This window comes from Trichomonas vaginalis, chromosome I (genome assembly GCF_026262505.1).
Source record: "Trichomonas vaginalis G3 chromosome I, whole genome shotgun sequence".
Taxonomy (NCBI): Eukaryota; Parabasalia; order Trichomonadida; family Trichomonadidae; genus Trichomonas; species Trichomonas vaginalis.
The window spans coordinates 4,263,566-4,278,990 of NC_067203.1; the positions used below are offsets into that span (position 1 = coordinate 4,263,566).

Sequence of the window (15,425 nt, forward strand, 5' to 3'; positions counted from 1 at the left end):
TCTACAAATTTCCGATAAGTTTTAGAAATGAAAAACATTAATATACCGCGTTCTATACAGATTTTAATAGTCATAGCTGTATTGGATGTATTTGTATATCTAAATGAATGCATGTATGTTAACAAACAGAAATATATCTCAAGAGAACAAGGAGATGAAAATGCAGATTTTTCATACCCAATTAAAGTTGCACTTTTGCATTTACTTGATGGATTACTTCATGCTGCATTTTACATTGGCTTATACTATGGCTCAGGAGTTATTACAGCATTAAGTAATTCAAATTATGAAACAATTTCACTTTATATTTTACTTAGATTTGCGATGATAATCCTTCCAGTTGAACTAATTAAACTATATTACGTTGATACATCGGCTGGTTTCAACAAAATTACAATTTCGTTTTACGTATACAAAGAATTAGTAGCTCAATTTTTAATATTAATGACTGCCTACGTATACATATACCTATTTAATTACATATCAGAGAAATTTTTGCCATCAAAAGTAGAATTATCAATAATTGATCCACAAAATGATGTAGCAACGAACAATACTGATGAAAACACGGAAAGCGCACCAAAGGTATCAAGAAAAGAGAACAAAACAATTGAAAATTATTATCCTCAATTTTTAAGAATTTTGATTATATATTTCTTCATTGCTTGTGCAGCTAGTCTTTGCATATACTCGGTCTACAAGAATTTCTGGTATGATAAAGATTGCATTGTTGAACCAAACGGAAAATTAATGGGATCAATACATTATCTCAATACTTCTCAAGGCATATCCTTGAACAGACCCAAGATGAGATTAGACTCGATTCGTACAACTAAGTTAAATGCTTATTTTGGTGGATTTTTAAAGAGAGAAATTGTAATTTCGGATAATACGATTAACCACCTATCAAATCATCAACTTGCGACGTTCCTTGCAGTTTGCTACTATAGAGCATGCAGTCAAGAAGGAATTTTAGTAATTATTACATATTTATTAGAATTTGTGTCTTATCTCCTAATAATTAACTATATAATACGCAATGAACTAAGTTACTCTTTCAAATCGAAAGATTTTCTTACAATTGTTCTCCCAATTTCATTTGTCTATTTTTATCCAATTCTTTGTTCATTTGATGTTCTCCGTGGTTTAATTCATAAGAGAATAACATATAATGCAGATGAATTTGCTTCTGATTTTGGATTTCAAATCGCCGACACAATTGTTAATATTTATATTAAAAATAAAGATGCTGTAGTGCACACACATATGTACACACTTATTGCAATGGAAGAACCATCTCTTCAGGATAGATTGGTGAACATTGCAGTCGCCAAGTCAAAATATCTGATAGAATAGAATAAATAATGTTTGTATGTATGATAATTATGATTTTTAACATATATATTTTCAACATAGATTTCCTGAAATAAGTTGTAGACAACGAAAAAAAAGTTGTAGACACCTTTATACAGAGGGTTTGAACAAAGACTTTTACGAGAGAATATTTAACCTATATTGGCAAGAACATACTGATTTGATATTCTGAGATATTATCCAATTTGTAAATGAATAAAGATTGGTTCTTAGTTAACTTAATTTGATAATCTAGTGTTTAAAGATTTTTTTGCAAATCTTGATATGATATTGGACGGTTTTTGCTAAAACCTGAATTTAGCATTCTCGCGAGATGTATGTTTAGAACGAGATCTTGACAGCTATTTCTCCAAACATTGTTTATGGTGGTTCACACTAGAACAAAGACATTGCAGAGTTTTCTATCAAACTTCTCATCGACCTTTCAGAGAAGTTTCTTGCTAAAGAAGAGAAGACAGACTACCACTACCAAGAACGATTCCTTAGTCCTATGCTTGACATCTATTAGGGTGCAAGCCATCGTCACATTCAAGAAGTTCTTCTTGATTTTATTGGTAAACTTGCTTTCTCATTCCACTCTAACTTCCACTCAGGCTGGACAGTCATCCTTCGCATCCTCACAGAATCATCACGTGACGAACACTTCATCGATCGTACATTCCGTATCATCAAGAACATCATCGTCAACTATCCAATAGACATTAGTCCATACATCAGCAGTGTTTTGACAACACTTAGTTCATTCTGCATTCACGACAAAGCAGTCAACATATCACAGACATGGCTTAAACTTTTTCAATGAAATTTACAATGAGGTCATTATTGAGATAGTATATTTGCTTTTATATTAAAGGGCATTAATAATGAGAGACTAAAATTTGGCATTATATATTCAAATACAATTTTGCTCAATGTTATCAAAAAATAAAATCAAATCAAATAAAATAAAATCAAAATAAAATTGTAAAATATCGGTTCCATGGTCTGAATTTTCTATATATTTGTATAAAGGTTTCTTGCATTGTTATGAATTCTGTAATCTCAGAAAACTCAAAAATTGATTTGGTCTCAAAAGTTAATTTTTGAAAGATTTTTCACAAAATATAATAATAACTAAAATTGATGTGTACATTGAAATTTAATGATTTATTTAATAAAAAATTAATACATTTTGAAGTTAATCTTATCATAAATTTAGCTAATTTTGTTACATGTTACACATATGTTTTATCAACTTTTGATAAATTCATAATCATATTTAATTCAAACTAATAACAATTTAGAAAGATATGTGTTATCATTAGATCATCATAATTTATCGGGATTATGCACATAACTATTTCAATTCAGTTTTCATAGGATTAATCTTTCAATTCAATTTGAAAATTAAATGTCCGATTTATAACTATTAACTTTACACCAATAAATTCATTTTAGTTATTTTAACGATGACTTTTCAATTGAACAATTGAATTATAATTCACTCAAATTAATCAATGCTAAGCTTTGTGCTTGCATATAAATTTGAAAAATATGCGAAGATCCCATCTAAACGCATTCCATTTACTGATGTTAAAAATGTTACTGGGGAAGTGTACGATATCATTTCATATATGCGTAAACATTACCAAACAGGAAATCTTACAGAGCAAGATGTTGTTACAGTAACACCTTCATCACGATATGATACCGGAGATGTCAGTTTAATGAAAACTTCTGTTGATTGTATTTTAGGTCATCCAATTACAAACTTCTCTGGTCGTTTTGTTTCTGGATCAGGCGATCAAACACCAAATATCACAATCGACTTCCATGCTGTTCAAATCCAAATTGAAAGTTACACATTTTATTGGACCACAAATAGATATATGAGAGGCTGGAATTTTTATGGAGTCTCGCCAACAGGTCTGGAGTTACTCAGCTCACCTAACTTCAATGTTATTCCATTTGACTTAATCTTTGCAGAAATTGTTTCTAAATTCTCAATATCATTGATTACTATTGAGTTTTGAGCTTCCATATTATTACAGATTGCTTTTTTAATCATAAAATTCATAAATATCATATGAAACATTTTCTATTTATTATTTAAAAAAAAATGAATGTATTGAAAAATTGAATTAAAAAATATTCAAGGCATCTGTTATATTATTATGAAAATTTAATTATTTGTTTCCATGACGAATTTAATCTATTGAAAAGTTTAAATATTTCTATATCGATTTTGAGAAAAGGTTTTTGAAAGTATTGAAATTGTTAAAAATTTCCATCTTTTATAAATTGATATACATAATAGCTACATAATATTTGTTATATTTTTAAATTAACCTTAAAATAAGATTATAACGTTAGGCAAGCTGACTCACTATGACGTTGACAATTTTAATCATAGGAAATGTACTTAACTAAGATTTAGGAGGTTAAATTTATAATCTTTCTTCTGTTTTTAAAGAATTTTTGCAATTCCATCACAGTTATAAGTTTTTTTGTAATATTGATACATACAAACTCAGAATATATTTTTTATTTTTGATAGTCATTTACATAAAAATATTGTAAACATTTGAAATGTGGTATGAGAATCCATTCAATTCATTCAGAAATAAATATGATTTCTAGTATCTTAATTAAATCATTAATTACTAAAATAGTGAGGACGAGCACACAAGTAACAATAGAAGGTTCTAAAATGATATTAAATGAACGGTCAGACTTTGAAAATGAAGAAGAACTTTTAAATACAATGAAAAATTCAAACATTGATACAATTAGACTTGAAGGATCTTCAATAACTAGCTTACCTAAATTCTCTGGTATTCAACTTGTTGAAACATTTGAATGTTTTTTATCATGCGAAATTCCAGAGTCCTACTTTCATCATAATAGAAACATTAAAAAGGTTTATATTGGTGAGAGGATTCCTTTAATAGGAAAATCTGCATTTTCGTATTCTACACTAGAATTCATTAGTTTTTCTGGCTCACCAACTATATTAATGAAAATGCATTCTATAACTGTAAGCATTTAATCACAATTTTACCTAATATATGTTCAATGTTTGATCGAAGTGCCTTTTCTTTTACGAATATATTAAGTATAACAATTGTTCTATCAGCAAATTCTAACGATCGTCAAACAATTTCGTCATTCGCATTTTCTGGCTGCCATAATTTAGAAACAGTCACAATCCGCATGAGTTCATTTTCAATTGGTGGGTCTGCATTTAATGATTGCTTTAATCTTAAAAACATAATATTCCCAGAAAATTATTATATATCTTACATTGGTAGTTATGCGTTTGAAAATTGTCCATTAGAATCATTCAACTTTAAATCAGTTAATTCATTGGAAAAAGGAGCATTCAGAAATACAAATTTAAGGGAAGTTGAGTTAAATTTAGGCTCATTGAGGGATGATGTCTTTGAATATTGTAGTAATCTTATTAATGTTAAAATTGAAAATGAATTATCAATAATGGAATCAAAAGGGATTTTCAAAAATTGTCATTCCTTAGAAACTGTTGATTTAGGCCCTCTCTCTTGGACTTGTCGTGAAATGTTTAGTAACTGTTATAATCTTATTGAAGTAAAATCATCAATTTCATATGTTGGCATTCATGATGAAACATTTTACTCATGTATAAATTTAAAGATTCTTAAATTAAATCCATCCAATATTGGTAATAAAGCATTTATGTTTTGTAATTCATTAGCATATATTAATTTAACTGAAACTGTATTAATAAAATCACGAGCATTTTATGGATGCCAAAACTTAGCTAGTGTTAGTCCTCAAGTTTTTGGTGATGAATATGCATTTGCATTTTGCAACTCAATAATAAGTTGCAATGTTCAAACATTTGCAAAAACTGGATTAATGATGAATTGTTCAAAACTTGAATCAGTAGTAATTCATAACATTCAATATATACCTGATAAAATGTTTTATGGATGTTCTAGTTTGAAAAATATCGAATTTCCAGATATAATAAAATTTATTGGACATTATGCATTTATGGGAACTTCTATTGAAGTTCCATTTTTAGACCTATCAGAAACAAATCAAATTGGAAATTATTCATTTAAAGGAACCAAAATTGAAAGAATAAAAATAGGCAAGGATTTTGTTTACTCAGGTTTTCAATGCGACTTTTATTATCGTGATAGATGCTGGGGTAATGAAGACACGGATGAAAATCCCTTTAAAGATGTTACAACAATCACAGAAATTATTTTGGGATCAGGGAAACAGAAATTCAGAGGAAAAGATTTTCAAGATTCAAATAATGCTAATATCACATTAGGACAGTATTCATATTTTCGTATAGAAAATGGTATGATGATACAAGATAATGAAATATAGGGTGTCCAAAGGTGCGTTTAGCACAGCGCTCTATATGAGACTATTAAAGGAGATATATGCTGATTATAAATATATAATCAAAAATATGAATATATGTATATGATGAGTAAGTTGTATTTTGGCGCCATGCCGGGATATAAAATGAATTTTGAGACAAGAGGCGGTTTCGCGGGAAATTTTGGCGGGATTTTTTTCATTTTTTTAATGAATCATAAAGAAAACATCCTCGCTCTTGCAAAAAAATGCAAAGACTGTAAAAAATCTACGAGACATTGGTAAAATGCTTCAGTATGGATGCTCCTAGCTATTCCACTGTAACGTATCATGTTAGGATGTATCACTTCATGACCAAAAAGGCGCCCATCATAAAAATTGACAAAAAATCGCCGGATCAAAGAAAAATCAAAGCAATTCTTCAAGCGCTAGATGAAGACCCAAGAGCATCACTCAGAAGGATAGAGGAGATGACAAAGATACCACGTACAACAGTCAGTTATTATCTGCACAATTATTTGAACTACAAACTAGCGTATACACGTTGGGTTCCGCACAACCTTAATTCAGTTCAAAAAAATCTAGAGTCCAATCTTCGAAAGAGCTCCTCTCTATATTGCGTGCGTATCAATCCAAGAAGTTTCGCTTTTTAGTAACAGGGGATGAGTCTTGGTTTCAATATGCAACAGAAGCCAAAATCATGTGGATCCCGAAGGATGAAGATCCGCAAACATTCCCGAAGAAAAAAATTGACACACCAATGATGATGTTGTCGGTTTTTTTGGGCGTGAATGGCATCATCGCAATTGATATTCTTCAAAAACCTAATACGATGAATGCTCAGTATCTAATTGACAATGTTCTTACTCAAATTATCAATTCTGATGAGTTTGAGAAATCCAAACAACAAAAACAAAAGTTTGCAATTCATTTTGATAATTCAAGAGTTCACAAAAGTCATAAGGTAATGAATTACTTGGTGGAAAACAATGTCAAAGTTGTTCCAAACCCAATTTATTCACCTGATATTGCACCCTCTGACTTTTATTTATTCGGCACGCTAAAAAAGAGAGCTGAAGGACGCGAATTCGCGAGTCCAGATGATCTTGAAAATTTTGTAAGAGAGCAATTTGAGCAATTTTCTCATGATGATTTAAAGCGTGTCTTTCAAGCCTGGATCGATCGCTGCGAACGCGTGATTGAATCCAATGGTGATTATATTTAAATAAACTTTATATATATGTAACTTGTTTATTTCTATTCGCAGTATTCAGGTTTGTGCTAAACACACCTTTGGACACCCTATATTTTATCACGTCCCAGCAGCTTCAAATAAAACATTAACAATTCCTAATTATATCCGAAAAATTCATCCATATGCATTTAGTGCATCAAGAATTGAAGAAATAGTAATTAATAATTATATTTCTATAAGTGCCAATGCATTCAAGGGATGTAAATACTTGAAATCGATCACAATTAATATTGATCAACAAACAATGACTTTAGGTTATAGTATTTTTGAAAATTGTATCTCTCTTGTTAGTATTAACTTACAACGTGGTGTTGAAAGAATTGAAAATGACTGCTTTAGAAGATGCATTGCATTAGAAACAATAACTATTCCAGAAGGAATACGGTCAATTGGAAGCTTTTGTTTTGCCGAATGCATATCATTGAAGAATATTGTTTTCCCTTCAAATTATATCTATATTTCATCATGTTGCTTTTACAAATGTGTGAGTTTATCACATCTCAATCTTCCTAAGTCATCAGTAAATTTTGGTTCATATGTTTTTGATTCCACATCGATTTCATCGGTTACCATTCCAGATAGATTAGAGTATGGATTATTTAATATGTGTGATAAATTAGAAAAAGTGGAATTCGCTAGTGATATCAGCATATATTCAATTCCAGAATATTGTTTCAACTCAACAGGTTTATCTGAAATTACAGTCCCATCATCTGTTTCAAGGCTTGAAAAATTCTGTTTCGCATTTACAAAACTGAAGAAATTTGTTATTACCAAATCAATCACATGGATACATCCCCAGGCATTTTATGGTGCTGAAGATCTTGAATTGGAGATAAGCTGTGATCATCCAAAATATTTGTTGGGAACGTATGAACTTATTGAAAAAGAAACTTATAAATTAGTGATGACATATAGAAAGTTATTGTCAACATATATTGTTCCTTCTTATGTCAAAGAAATTGGAAATAATGCAATCAATTCATATCCAAAATATAATTACACGACAGGAAAAGTTATTGATTTTGGTTTAACAACTTTAGTAATTAGGACGAAATTAATAATAGAACAAAATCCAATATTCAACGCACCATATTTGCACAATCTTTGTTATGGTGGAAATGTTAAAGTTGATGTGTTTTTGGATGTTCCGCGAATTTTTGTATCTGATATTTACATTAGGTCGATATGGAACGAAAAACCAAGAAAGGAAGTTATTTTCAGTGAATGTGATTCTGCAGTTCCTTTCGAGAATTATGCAAAGTATGGATTATACATATCCTAAAAATCCGAGATACATTGATCTTCCAAACGAAACTAATTCCCGTAGAAGTGAAAAATGTCCAATTACTGTTGATCCTGATGAACCAGAAGTTGAACCAGAAATCAGTCGAAAAGAAGAAGAATTCCATCCAAAAGAAGAAGAGAGAAGCTCATCGAGTTCTCAGATTAATTCTGAAAATATAGAAATTTCAGAAGACGAACAATTTTCAGAGTTTGTTGAGATTACTCATATATCACCAACCAAATCTAAAACTCCAACACTAATATATATTTTAATCCCAATTGCAGTAATCGAAATACTAGTGATTGTATGGCTAATTGTATATATGATCTCAATGAAGGCAGAAGAAATTTCAGAGAAGAGCTTTCAAGAAGAAACAGAACATGCAATAACAGAAATGACTTCTCAGTATATATTTACCAATCCGCTTTATTCTGTGAGCAAAATAATGGAAGATGATCCTTTTGAAAACGATTTCGAAGAAGCAAAAAGTACTTTTGGAGGCTATTTTAATGAAAATTGTTTAGTTGATGAATAAAAATTTCGTTTGAGTCCCGAAAAAAGGGAAACTCATTTTTTAGACCAAAAAAGTGGCACCTGAGTATATTGTTTCTGCTTTATCTGATCATTGAAATGGAATTGATCCACGTCATTAGTATGAAACAATGATATACTAGGGACTAAAGAATATTAATATTATAAAAATCCAATTATTCGATGTTTAACTCATCATATCTTGCATTAAAGTTGATACCTTTATTTTTTCGAAATATTACAACAGTAGCAACCTTACGTATTATCAATGATAACCAATGATAACCACTTTGCAAAACCCTACTAGAAAATTGCTTAGGCATTTTATAAAATGGAAAAAATTTGGAGAAATTCACCTAGGAGAATTTCATTCTAGATATCCAAGACAATTGCTTTCAGTCAAAAAGGTCTCGAAATTTATAAATATTGATATTGATTTTCATCAATCACTTAATGTCGCTTGTTTGCAGTCGATGTTATCACATGTTATCAAATCCTAATATATTTGAACACACTGCAAATCGTTTTCGAAACTTATCAAAATTTTGCGCAGTTTAACAATACTCGAACTATCATACACAGTTGCTATTACTGCATTCTCATTTTAAGAAGAAATGATTATTAAAATCTAAGATCTAACGAATAATTTACCCAATTCGAAAAATATTTTTAATATTAAATCCTTATTTGTGCATGTTTTATATACACATGTAGAAAGAAAAAGGAGTAAAGTGTTACTTCAAAAAATACCTGAAAGCACCCAAATCAATAAACAATTTACTTTTTAGCATCGAATTTTGCTCTTCTTGAGCCATGTTTTTCGTTTAATTTTCATAATACGATAAAACATATGCGTTATCAAGTAAAATATGGATATTTTAGTAGATCATAATATATCTCGAAATCAAAAGAAAGCCATTCTATGAGTCCATACACATTATTACTATACCTCATATGTAAAGCATAATGGGAACGATTTTGGTCGATACCTTTGTTGTGGACGAAGTCCCCTCTTTTTTTAATAAAATTTAAGATCAAATAACTCCATATGTACAACACAGGATTGCAAAAAGAATATCAAAATAAAGAAGCATCAGAGGTTCTAATTTGCAATGTTTCAAAGAGCAATCTATTGGTGATCATCAAAAATTCTGAAATTCACTCTACAAGTAGTAAGTATGTAGCAAAATATCAAATTCAATAGTCTAAAAGATGAATGTAAATTTCCAATAGTTGGAATCATGTGTTGCTTGCTATGAAAAATCCTCTTACATTATGATAATCGTTTTCTCCACAATTTATCAAGGGTGTAAATAAAAATTACAGGGTTCATAAAATTTTTTTATATATGAATCAATATGCAAGTCCACTAGTTTCTGACGACATTAGTTCAAATACAAACGTTGTTAATGCCGTAGGTGACAATTCTGACGAGTATTATAGCGATTCTGAATCAAAATCAGATAAAAAAGCTTTAATCAAAAGAAAACGTTCCGACAAAAAGAAAAAATCCAGTTTAATAGAGATAAAACCGAAAGATTATCAAGGTTCATCCACTACAACACTACTAATTCCTGGAGAAGATTATGGGGATCGTACAATCGATGAATCCAGCCACTCTTCATGGATAGCGGATGCTAATAACAACGCTAATGAAGATAATGGTATTGTTAAAATGGATAGTGATATGTTATTATCTCCACCGCAAACTCCTACAAATCTCTTAGACGGCGAGTTCACAAACGCTCCTATCTACGACAATACTTCGATACTTCCAACCAGTTTCGATGATACTGAAGTCTATAAACCACTGCCGAAACAAGAAGAATTCAAACAGCCGAAAATGCGTGAAAACAAGAGCTTTAACATACTCCCCAACCAAAACTTTGTAATGAGTCGCCCAGGATACATGTTACCTAAGTCTAAAAACCCAGATGAGCCAAAACTTCAAATTTACGACGGAATGGACTCTGGAGCGATTGACAGCGCATCATTTGATAGTATACCTACTGCAGATATCAAGTTCGGCTCCGATATCTTCGCAAGTCAAACAGATAATTTAAGGCCTACGCACAACTACTACGATCCAATGACTAAGAGCATTGAAGATCAGTTACAATCCACAGGTCTTACCTTCATGGAGGGAGCTTCTATGCTTAAACCTGCGCCATCAAATTCAAAACTTCCAACAATTCCAGATTTCGCGAAATTCAACTCAAAGTTTGCAGCTCCAGCTGAATTTAGTACAATGGCACTCTCACATCTTTGCGAAGTCTGCAAAAAATCGATTACTGGCGAATATAAATTTGTAAATGGAATATATTATCACGTACAGTGCTTAAAATGTGCCTCATGCCTTAAAGTCCTCTCCGATGATAATGCTTATCAGTTTCAAGGTTATATGATGTGCAAAGAATGCATATTAGCAGCAATGAACCGTCGTTGCAAAGCATGTAACTTACTAATATTAAATCCAGCGGATGGAGTTACTCTTCATACTGGAGAAGTCTTCCATTCGAATTGTATCGGATGTTATCGTTGTTGCATGCCAATAAAGGGCCAATCATACATCGAAATTGATGGAAAGGTGTATTGCAAGGCTTGCGATGAATTTATGAAGAAGCATAAGTGCAATTACTGTCATAATTCAATTGTTAGTTACGATTACGTTGTTCACAACCAAAAATACTTCCACAAAGATCACTTTAGGTGCTGTATGTGTGATAAAGTCCTAAAAGGCGATGATTTTATAGTTCATCATAATAAATTTTATTGTCCTGAGCATGGAGCGCCTTACGAGGATTCCTGCATGTTCTGCAGAAAGAGATTCAACCTTTTGGCCGATAAAGTTAAGTTTAATGGCAAGTTTTACCATACTCATTGCTTCATTTGCAGAGTTTGTGGTTGTAGGTTACAGCCACCGCTTGCAAAGTCATTCCACGAAAGACCTCATTGCAAAGAATGCTACGATTACAGGAAATCTATTGAAATGAACAACATTCACAAACATATTCCAGAAAAATCACAACAATTGAAGCAAAAAGTATCAGAAAATAGGGATGTTGCATATGTTCAATACACAGGGAGTTCTAAAACTCCATTGGAAGGACCTCCCATTGAAGATGTTCATACGATTTCAACTCCGAATATCGACGAGTTGACTTTTTATAGCTAATGTTTTAATAAATGTTTTTTATATTTTTAATAATTATCTAGTTTTGGAATTTTCCAATAAAAAATAACTTTCAATAGAATTGTCAATCATCACAATCTGTTAACTCAAACAGTTTTTGGGTTTCAAACTTTATTTTTCCTTACACAATTTTAAAAAAAATTGATACCCCTACACAATTCAAATTTAAGCCAAAATCATAGTAAATACTATTTGATTTTGAATAGAAAAAAAAAAAAAAAAAAAAAAGGTAGTGGGGCCTCCAGGCACTTCGTGCCCTCTAGCCCTGAAGATGTTTAGTATAAATGAAGTTTTTTGGGTATTGGGGGCTTCCCGGGCGCGTTGCGCCCTCTAGCCCATAAAAAATTTTTGGTAGAGCACTCAAAATAGTATAACTTTGTCCGGACAAGTAAGGGTCTATCGTCGCTACAGGAAAAGTTACAGGCGTTCCAAGGAAGTATACTTTGAGAAGCCTTTTCTGTCACTTTTCAGGAAAAAACATTTTTATTATTATATATAAATGAATTTTACAAAACCACCGTTACCCTTCTTTGGAAATAAGAGTAGATGTAAAGATATTCTATTGAGAGAACTTAAGAAACTACCGAATGGTCTAACATTTGTAGATTTGTTCGGTGGAAGTTTCTATATATCCCATTTGTGCCATACAATATTCCCAGACTCAAAGATTATATGCAATGACTTCGACAACTATATGGACCGTCTCAAACATATACCAGACACAAACAATATATTGAAAGAGTTAAAAGAAAAGATACCTATAGGTAAGATGGAACGTATACCATTAGATAAGAAAAATATTGTGAGAGAGGTTTTGAAAAAAGCAGAATATATTGACTGGGATAGTATATCTGCTAGACTATTATATAGTGGTTCTATAAGAGTTCATGACATTGAAACACTTATGTCAAATGTTTTATATCTTAACTATACAAATGTTTTCAAAGAGGACATAGAAAAATATATTGAGGGTATAGAGTTTGTGAGATGTCGTTGGACAGAGTTGTATGAAAAATATAAAGACAAGGAAAATGTTTTCTTTATAGTGGACCCGCCGTTCTATAACACATGCGATTTTCAATACCAAGTAGACTGGACTTTGAGAGACTCTTTAGAAACTTTAGACGTTTTACATAACCATCCATGCTTTTACTTTACATCCGATAAAAGTGGTTTGGAAACCGTTATGAGATGGTTAGAGGACATACATGACTATGAGTTTAGATATGACAAGATAGAATATGAGAGAGGTCCTATAAACCGGAGAAAGTGTCATAACAAAGAAATTTTATTGGTAAGTAAATGTGGTTTGAAATAGGACTACTTGTTTTAGGTTTTTTCCATTGTGTCATTTATTTATTTGACGTGGCAGAAAGATATAGAGAATATGAAGATGAACCAATGCCTGCAAATGTCCAGTATATGTACTCGTAAGAGATATTTTTATCTAATATTAAATGGACGCACAGAACTTAGCGAATGCACAGCAACCTGGACAACCAAACCCAGAGAATATTCCAAATGAAGTTAGAATACAAACTGCAATGGCAAACTATGGTCAAGTGCCAACAGATGTACAAATGCAAACTGCCATGTCAAATGACGCTGCGTTAGGTTTGCCACCATGGTATGCAAATATGAGATGGAAAGAGTTTTATACAAACCCCGAAGTGGGATATAAACAACTTTATGCAGATGACGCGAACACAGGAGTTGACCCAGAATATGTTTTCTACCAGAGGAGAAACAGAATGTATGAGCTCCAGTTAAAAAATGCTATGGAACTCAGAAGGAAACGTAAGAGACTAGGCGGACATTAGATTTTTACATATAGTAAATGGGTTTCTTCAGTAGTATTGGAAACTTCTTTCGAAATGTTGGAAGAGGTATATGGAATGGAATAAAAACCGTAGGAAGAGGAATTTGGAACGGAGTCAAAAATATTGGTAAAAGAGTAGGTCAGTTTGTTGGTATTATACCTAAAGACCCTGAACCAGAAGAACAAGCTCCTGTTATACAACAGCCTGAACCTGCACCACAGTCAAGTTGGCAACCAAATCCAACACCTCAACCGTATTAAAAAATTATATTTTTACCGTTCGATAGTAGTTGTATATGAAACTAAGTTCTAAGTAAAACGCATGGTATAATGGAATTATTCTCTTTCTTCCATCTGTTGTAAACCATACTTGAAAGTCTGAAATACTTCCACTTGGTGGTTCATATAGCTTTGTAGGTTTTTCGTAAAAGTCATTTGCCAAGCATAAAAAAGAGTTTTGTGCACCAGAAAATGAAGCATGAACTATAATAGCATCTGAGTCGAAAACATTTTCATATGTTCCATTAGGGTTTTCGACTTCATAAAAGTCCGGGTGTACTGGATATTCTGCAGGCTGATTTAACATCCTCAGAAATCTATACCATGCCAAGTTGTTATATTTTGTAGAAATATAAACGTTTTCTCCAAGGTCTTCTATTCTATTGATTTTAACAGTTGCATTTTTCCTGTCATATATAATATCGAGATGGTACTCTCCCTCGTCAATGTTATACTGGTTTGCATATTCGATATAGATATCGTTTATTTTTTCTTGAAAAGCTTGAAGAGTTGTTTCTAAGTTTACAAGCAAACTAACTTGTAAAAGTTTTCCCTGTTCAAATTTCTCATACATACGTTTTTCTTTGTTATAGTATCGAACTTCAAAACCGACTGTAAATGGGAAACCATGTATGGCTTCTGAAATGAACTTCATTCTACGAAAGCCAATAGCTTTTGTGACGGATGGGTCTCTTAACCATCTTAACGGGTAGTCAAACGATAGCCTTCATGCTTTACGGTCTCTGTCTCAAACTTTTGACCGACATTCGTAAAAAGTTCATCTAATGGTTTAGTTGTAGCAACTCTTGAATTTTCTTTTTCTATTGAAAGCATATTTTATCTATAATAAAAATGTCAAATGAAACAGCGTCTATGAGAGAAATACAACACAACCGACAACTCATTATACAAGCTCTAAATAAGAACACAACAAACTTTTCAAACTATTCTAAGATATCTGAGTCATTGAAAGAAGGAAACTTAAAACTGACATTAAACCCAATGACAGATGAGTTTCTGTTTCAAGACAAGAAGAACCATACTGTTTGTATAAATCCAACAAAAGGAACTTTAAACGAGAAACCTATAAAAGAACTTCTTTTGAAAGCAGATGTTGACAACAAAGCAGACAAAACATATGTAGACGATGCAATAGCAAAAGAAGAAGAAAGAGCTAACAAAGCTTATGCAACAAAAGAACATACTCATCCTGAACTAGCAGACAAAACATATGTTGACAATAAAATGTCAAGTGAAGTGACAAGAGCTGAAAACGAATATTCTAAAAAGACTCATACACATACCATTGCAAATATTACAAACTTACAAG

The 15,425-nt window shown here is 31.6% G+C and overlaps 7 protein-coding genes and 2 pseudogenes across 9 annotated transcripts, besides 2 other annotated features; 8 read left to right on the forward strand and 1 right to left on the reverse strand.

Annotated features, from left to right (window-relative positions):
* Nucleotides 1-27: 27 nt before the first annotated feature.
* Nucleotides 28-1,356, forward strand: TVAGG3_0926970 (peptidase M48 family; the record flags this gene model as incomplete). The annotated part of the gene is made up of 1 exon (XM_001323095.1): nucleotides 28-1,356. One exon carries the CDS (start codon nucleotides 28-30, stop codon nucleotides 1,354-1,356), a length of 1,329 nt encoding a protein of 442 aa, XP_001323130.1.
* Nucleotides 1,357-1,736: 380 nt separating this feature from the next.
* Nucleotides 1,737-2,072, forward strand: TVAGG3_0926980 (uncharacterized protein; the record flags this gene model as incomplete). Its single annotated transcript, XM_001323094.1, has 1 exon — nucleotides 1,737-2,072. One exon carries the CDS (start codon nucleotides 1,737-1,739, stop codon nucleotides 2,070-2,072), a length of 336 nt encoding a protein of 111 aa, XP_001323129.1.
* Nucleotides 2,073-2,870: 798 nt separating this feature from the next.
* Nucleotides 2,871-3,386, forward strand: TVAGG3_0926990 (uncharacterized protein; the record flags this gene model as incomplete). Its single annotated transcript, XM_001323093.1, has 1 exon — nucleotides 2,871-3,386. The coding sequence occupies one exon, from the start codon at nucleotides 2,871-2,873 to the stop codon at nucleotides 3,384-3,386; it is 516 nt and encodes a 171-aa protein (XP_001323128.1).
* A 2,347-nt stretch (nucleotides 3,387-5,733) lies between these two features.
* Nucleotides 5,734-7,035: a mobile genetic element.
* Nucleotides 5,830-6,955, forward strand: TVAGG3_0927010 (annotated as a pseudogene). The gene has a single exon. A coding segment is annotated over exon 1 (1,126 nt).
* Nucleotides 7,036-7,229: 194 nt separating the features above from the next.
* TVAGG3_0927020 (leucine-rich repeats (6 copies)-containing protein) lies at nucleotides 7,230-8,270 on the forward strand (the record flags this gene model as incomplete). Its single annotated transcript, XM_001323091.1, has 1 exon — nucleotides 7,230-8,270. The coding sequence occupies one exon, from the start codon at nucleotides 7,230-7,232 to the stop codon at nucleotides 8,268-8,270; it is 1,041 nt and encodes a 346-aa protein (XP_001323126.1).
* A 1,649-nt stretch (nucleotides 8,271-9,919) lies between these two features.
* TVAGG3_0927030 (uncharacterized protein) lies at nucleotides 9,920-12,012 on the forward strand (the record flags this gene model as incomplete). Its single annotated transcript, XM_001323090.1, has 1 exon — nucleotides 10,153-11,979. The coding sequence occupies one exon, from the start codon at nucleotides 10,153-10,155 to the stop codon at nucleotides 11,977-11,979; it is 1,827 nt and encodes a 608-aa protein (XP_001323125.1).
* A 1,442-nt stretch (nucleotides 12,013-13,454) lies between these two features.
* TVAGG3_0927040 (uncharacterized protein) lies at nucleotides 13,455-13,817 on the forward strand (the record flags this gene model as incomplete). Its single annotated transcript, XM_001323089.1, has 1 exon — nucleotides 13,455-13,817. The coding sequence occupies one exon, from the start codon at nucleotides 13,455-13,457 to the stop codon at nucleotides 13,815-13,817; it is 363 nt and encodes a 120-aa protein (XP_001323124.1).
* Nucleotides 13,818-13,834: 17 nt separating this feature from the next.
* Nucleotides 13,835-14,077, forward strand: TVAGG3_0927050 (serine threonine-protein phosphatase family; the record flags this gene model as incomplete). The annotated part of the gene is made up of 1 exon (XM_001323088.1): nucleotides 13,835-14,077. One exon carries the CDS (start codon nucleotides 13,835-13,837, stop codon nucleotides 14,075-14,077), a length of 243 nt encoding a protein of 80 aa, XP_001323123.1.
* Nucleotides 14,078-14,081: 4 nt separating this feature from the next.
* TVAGG3_0927060 lies at nucleotides 14,082-14,929 on the reverse strand (annotated as a pseudogene). Its single transcript has one exon. A coding segment is annotated over exon 1 (848 nt).
* A 450-nt stretch (nucleotides 14,930-15,379) lies between these two features.
* Nucleotides 15,380-15,425: part of a mobile genetic element that runs on past the window's edge.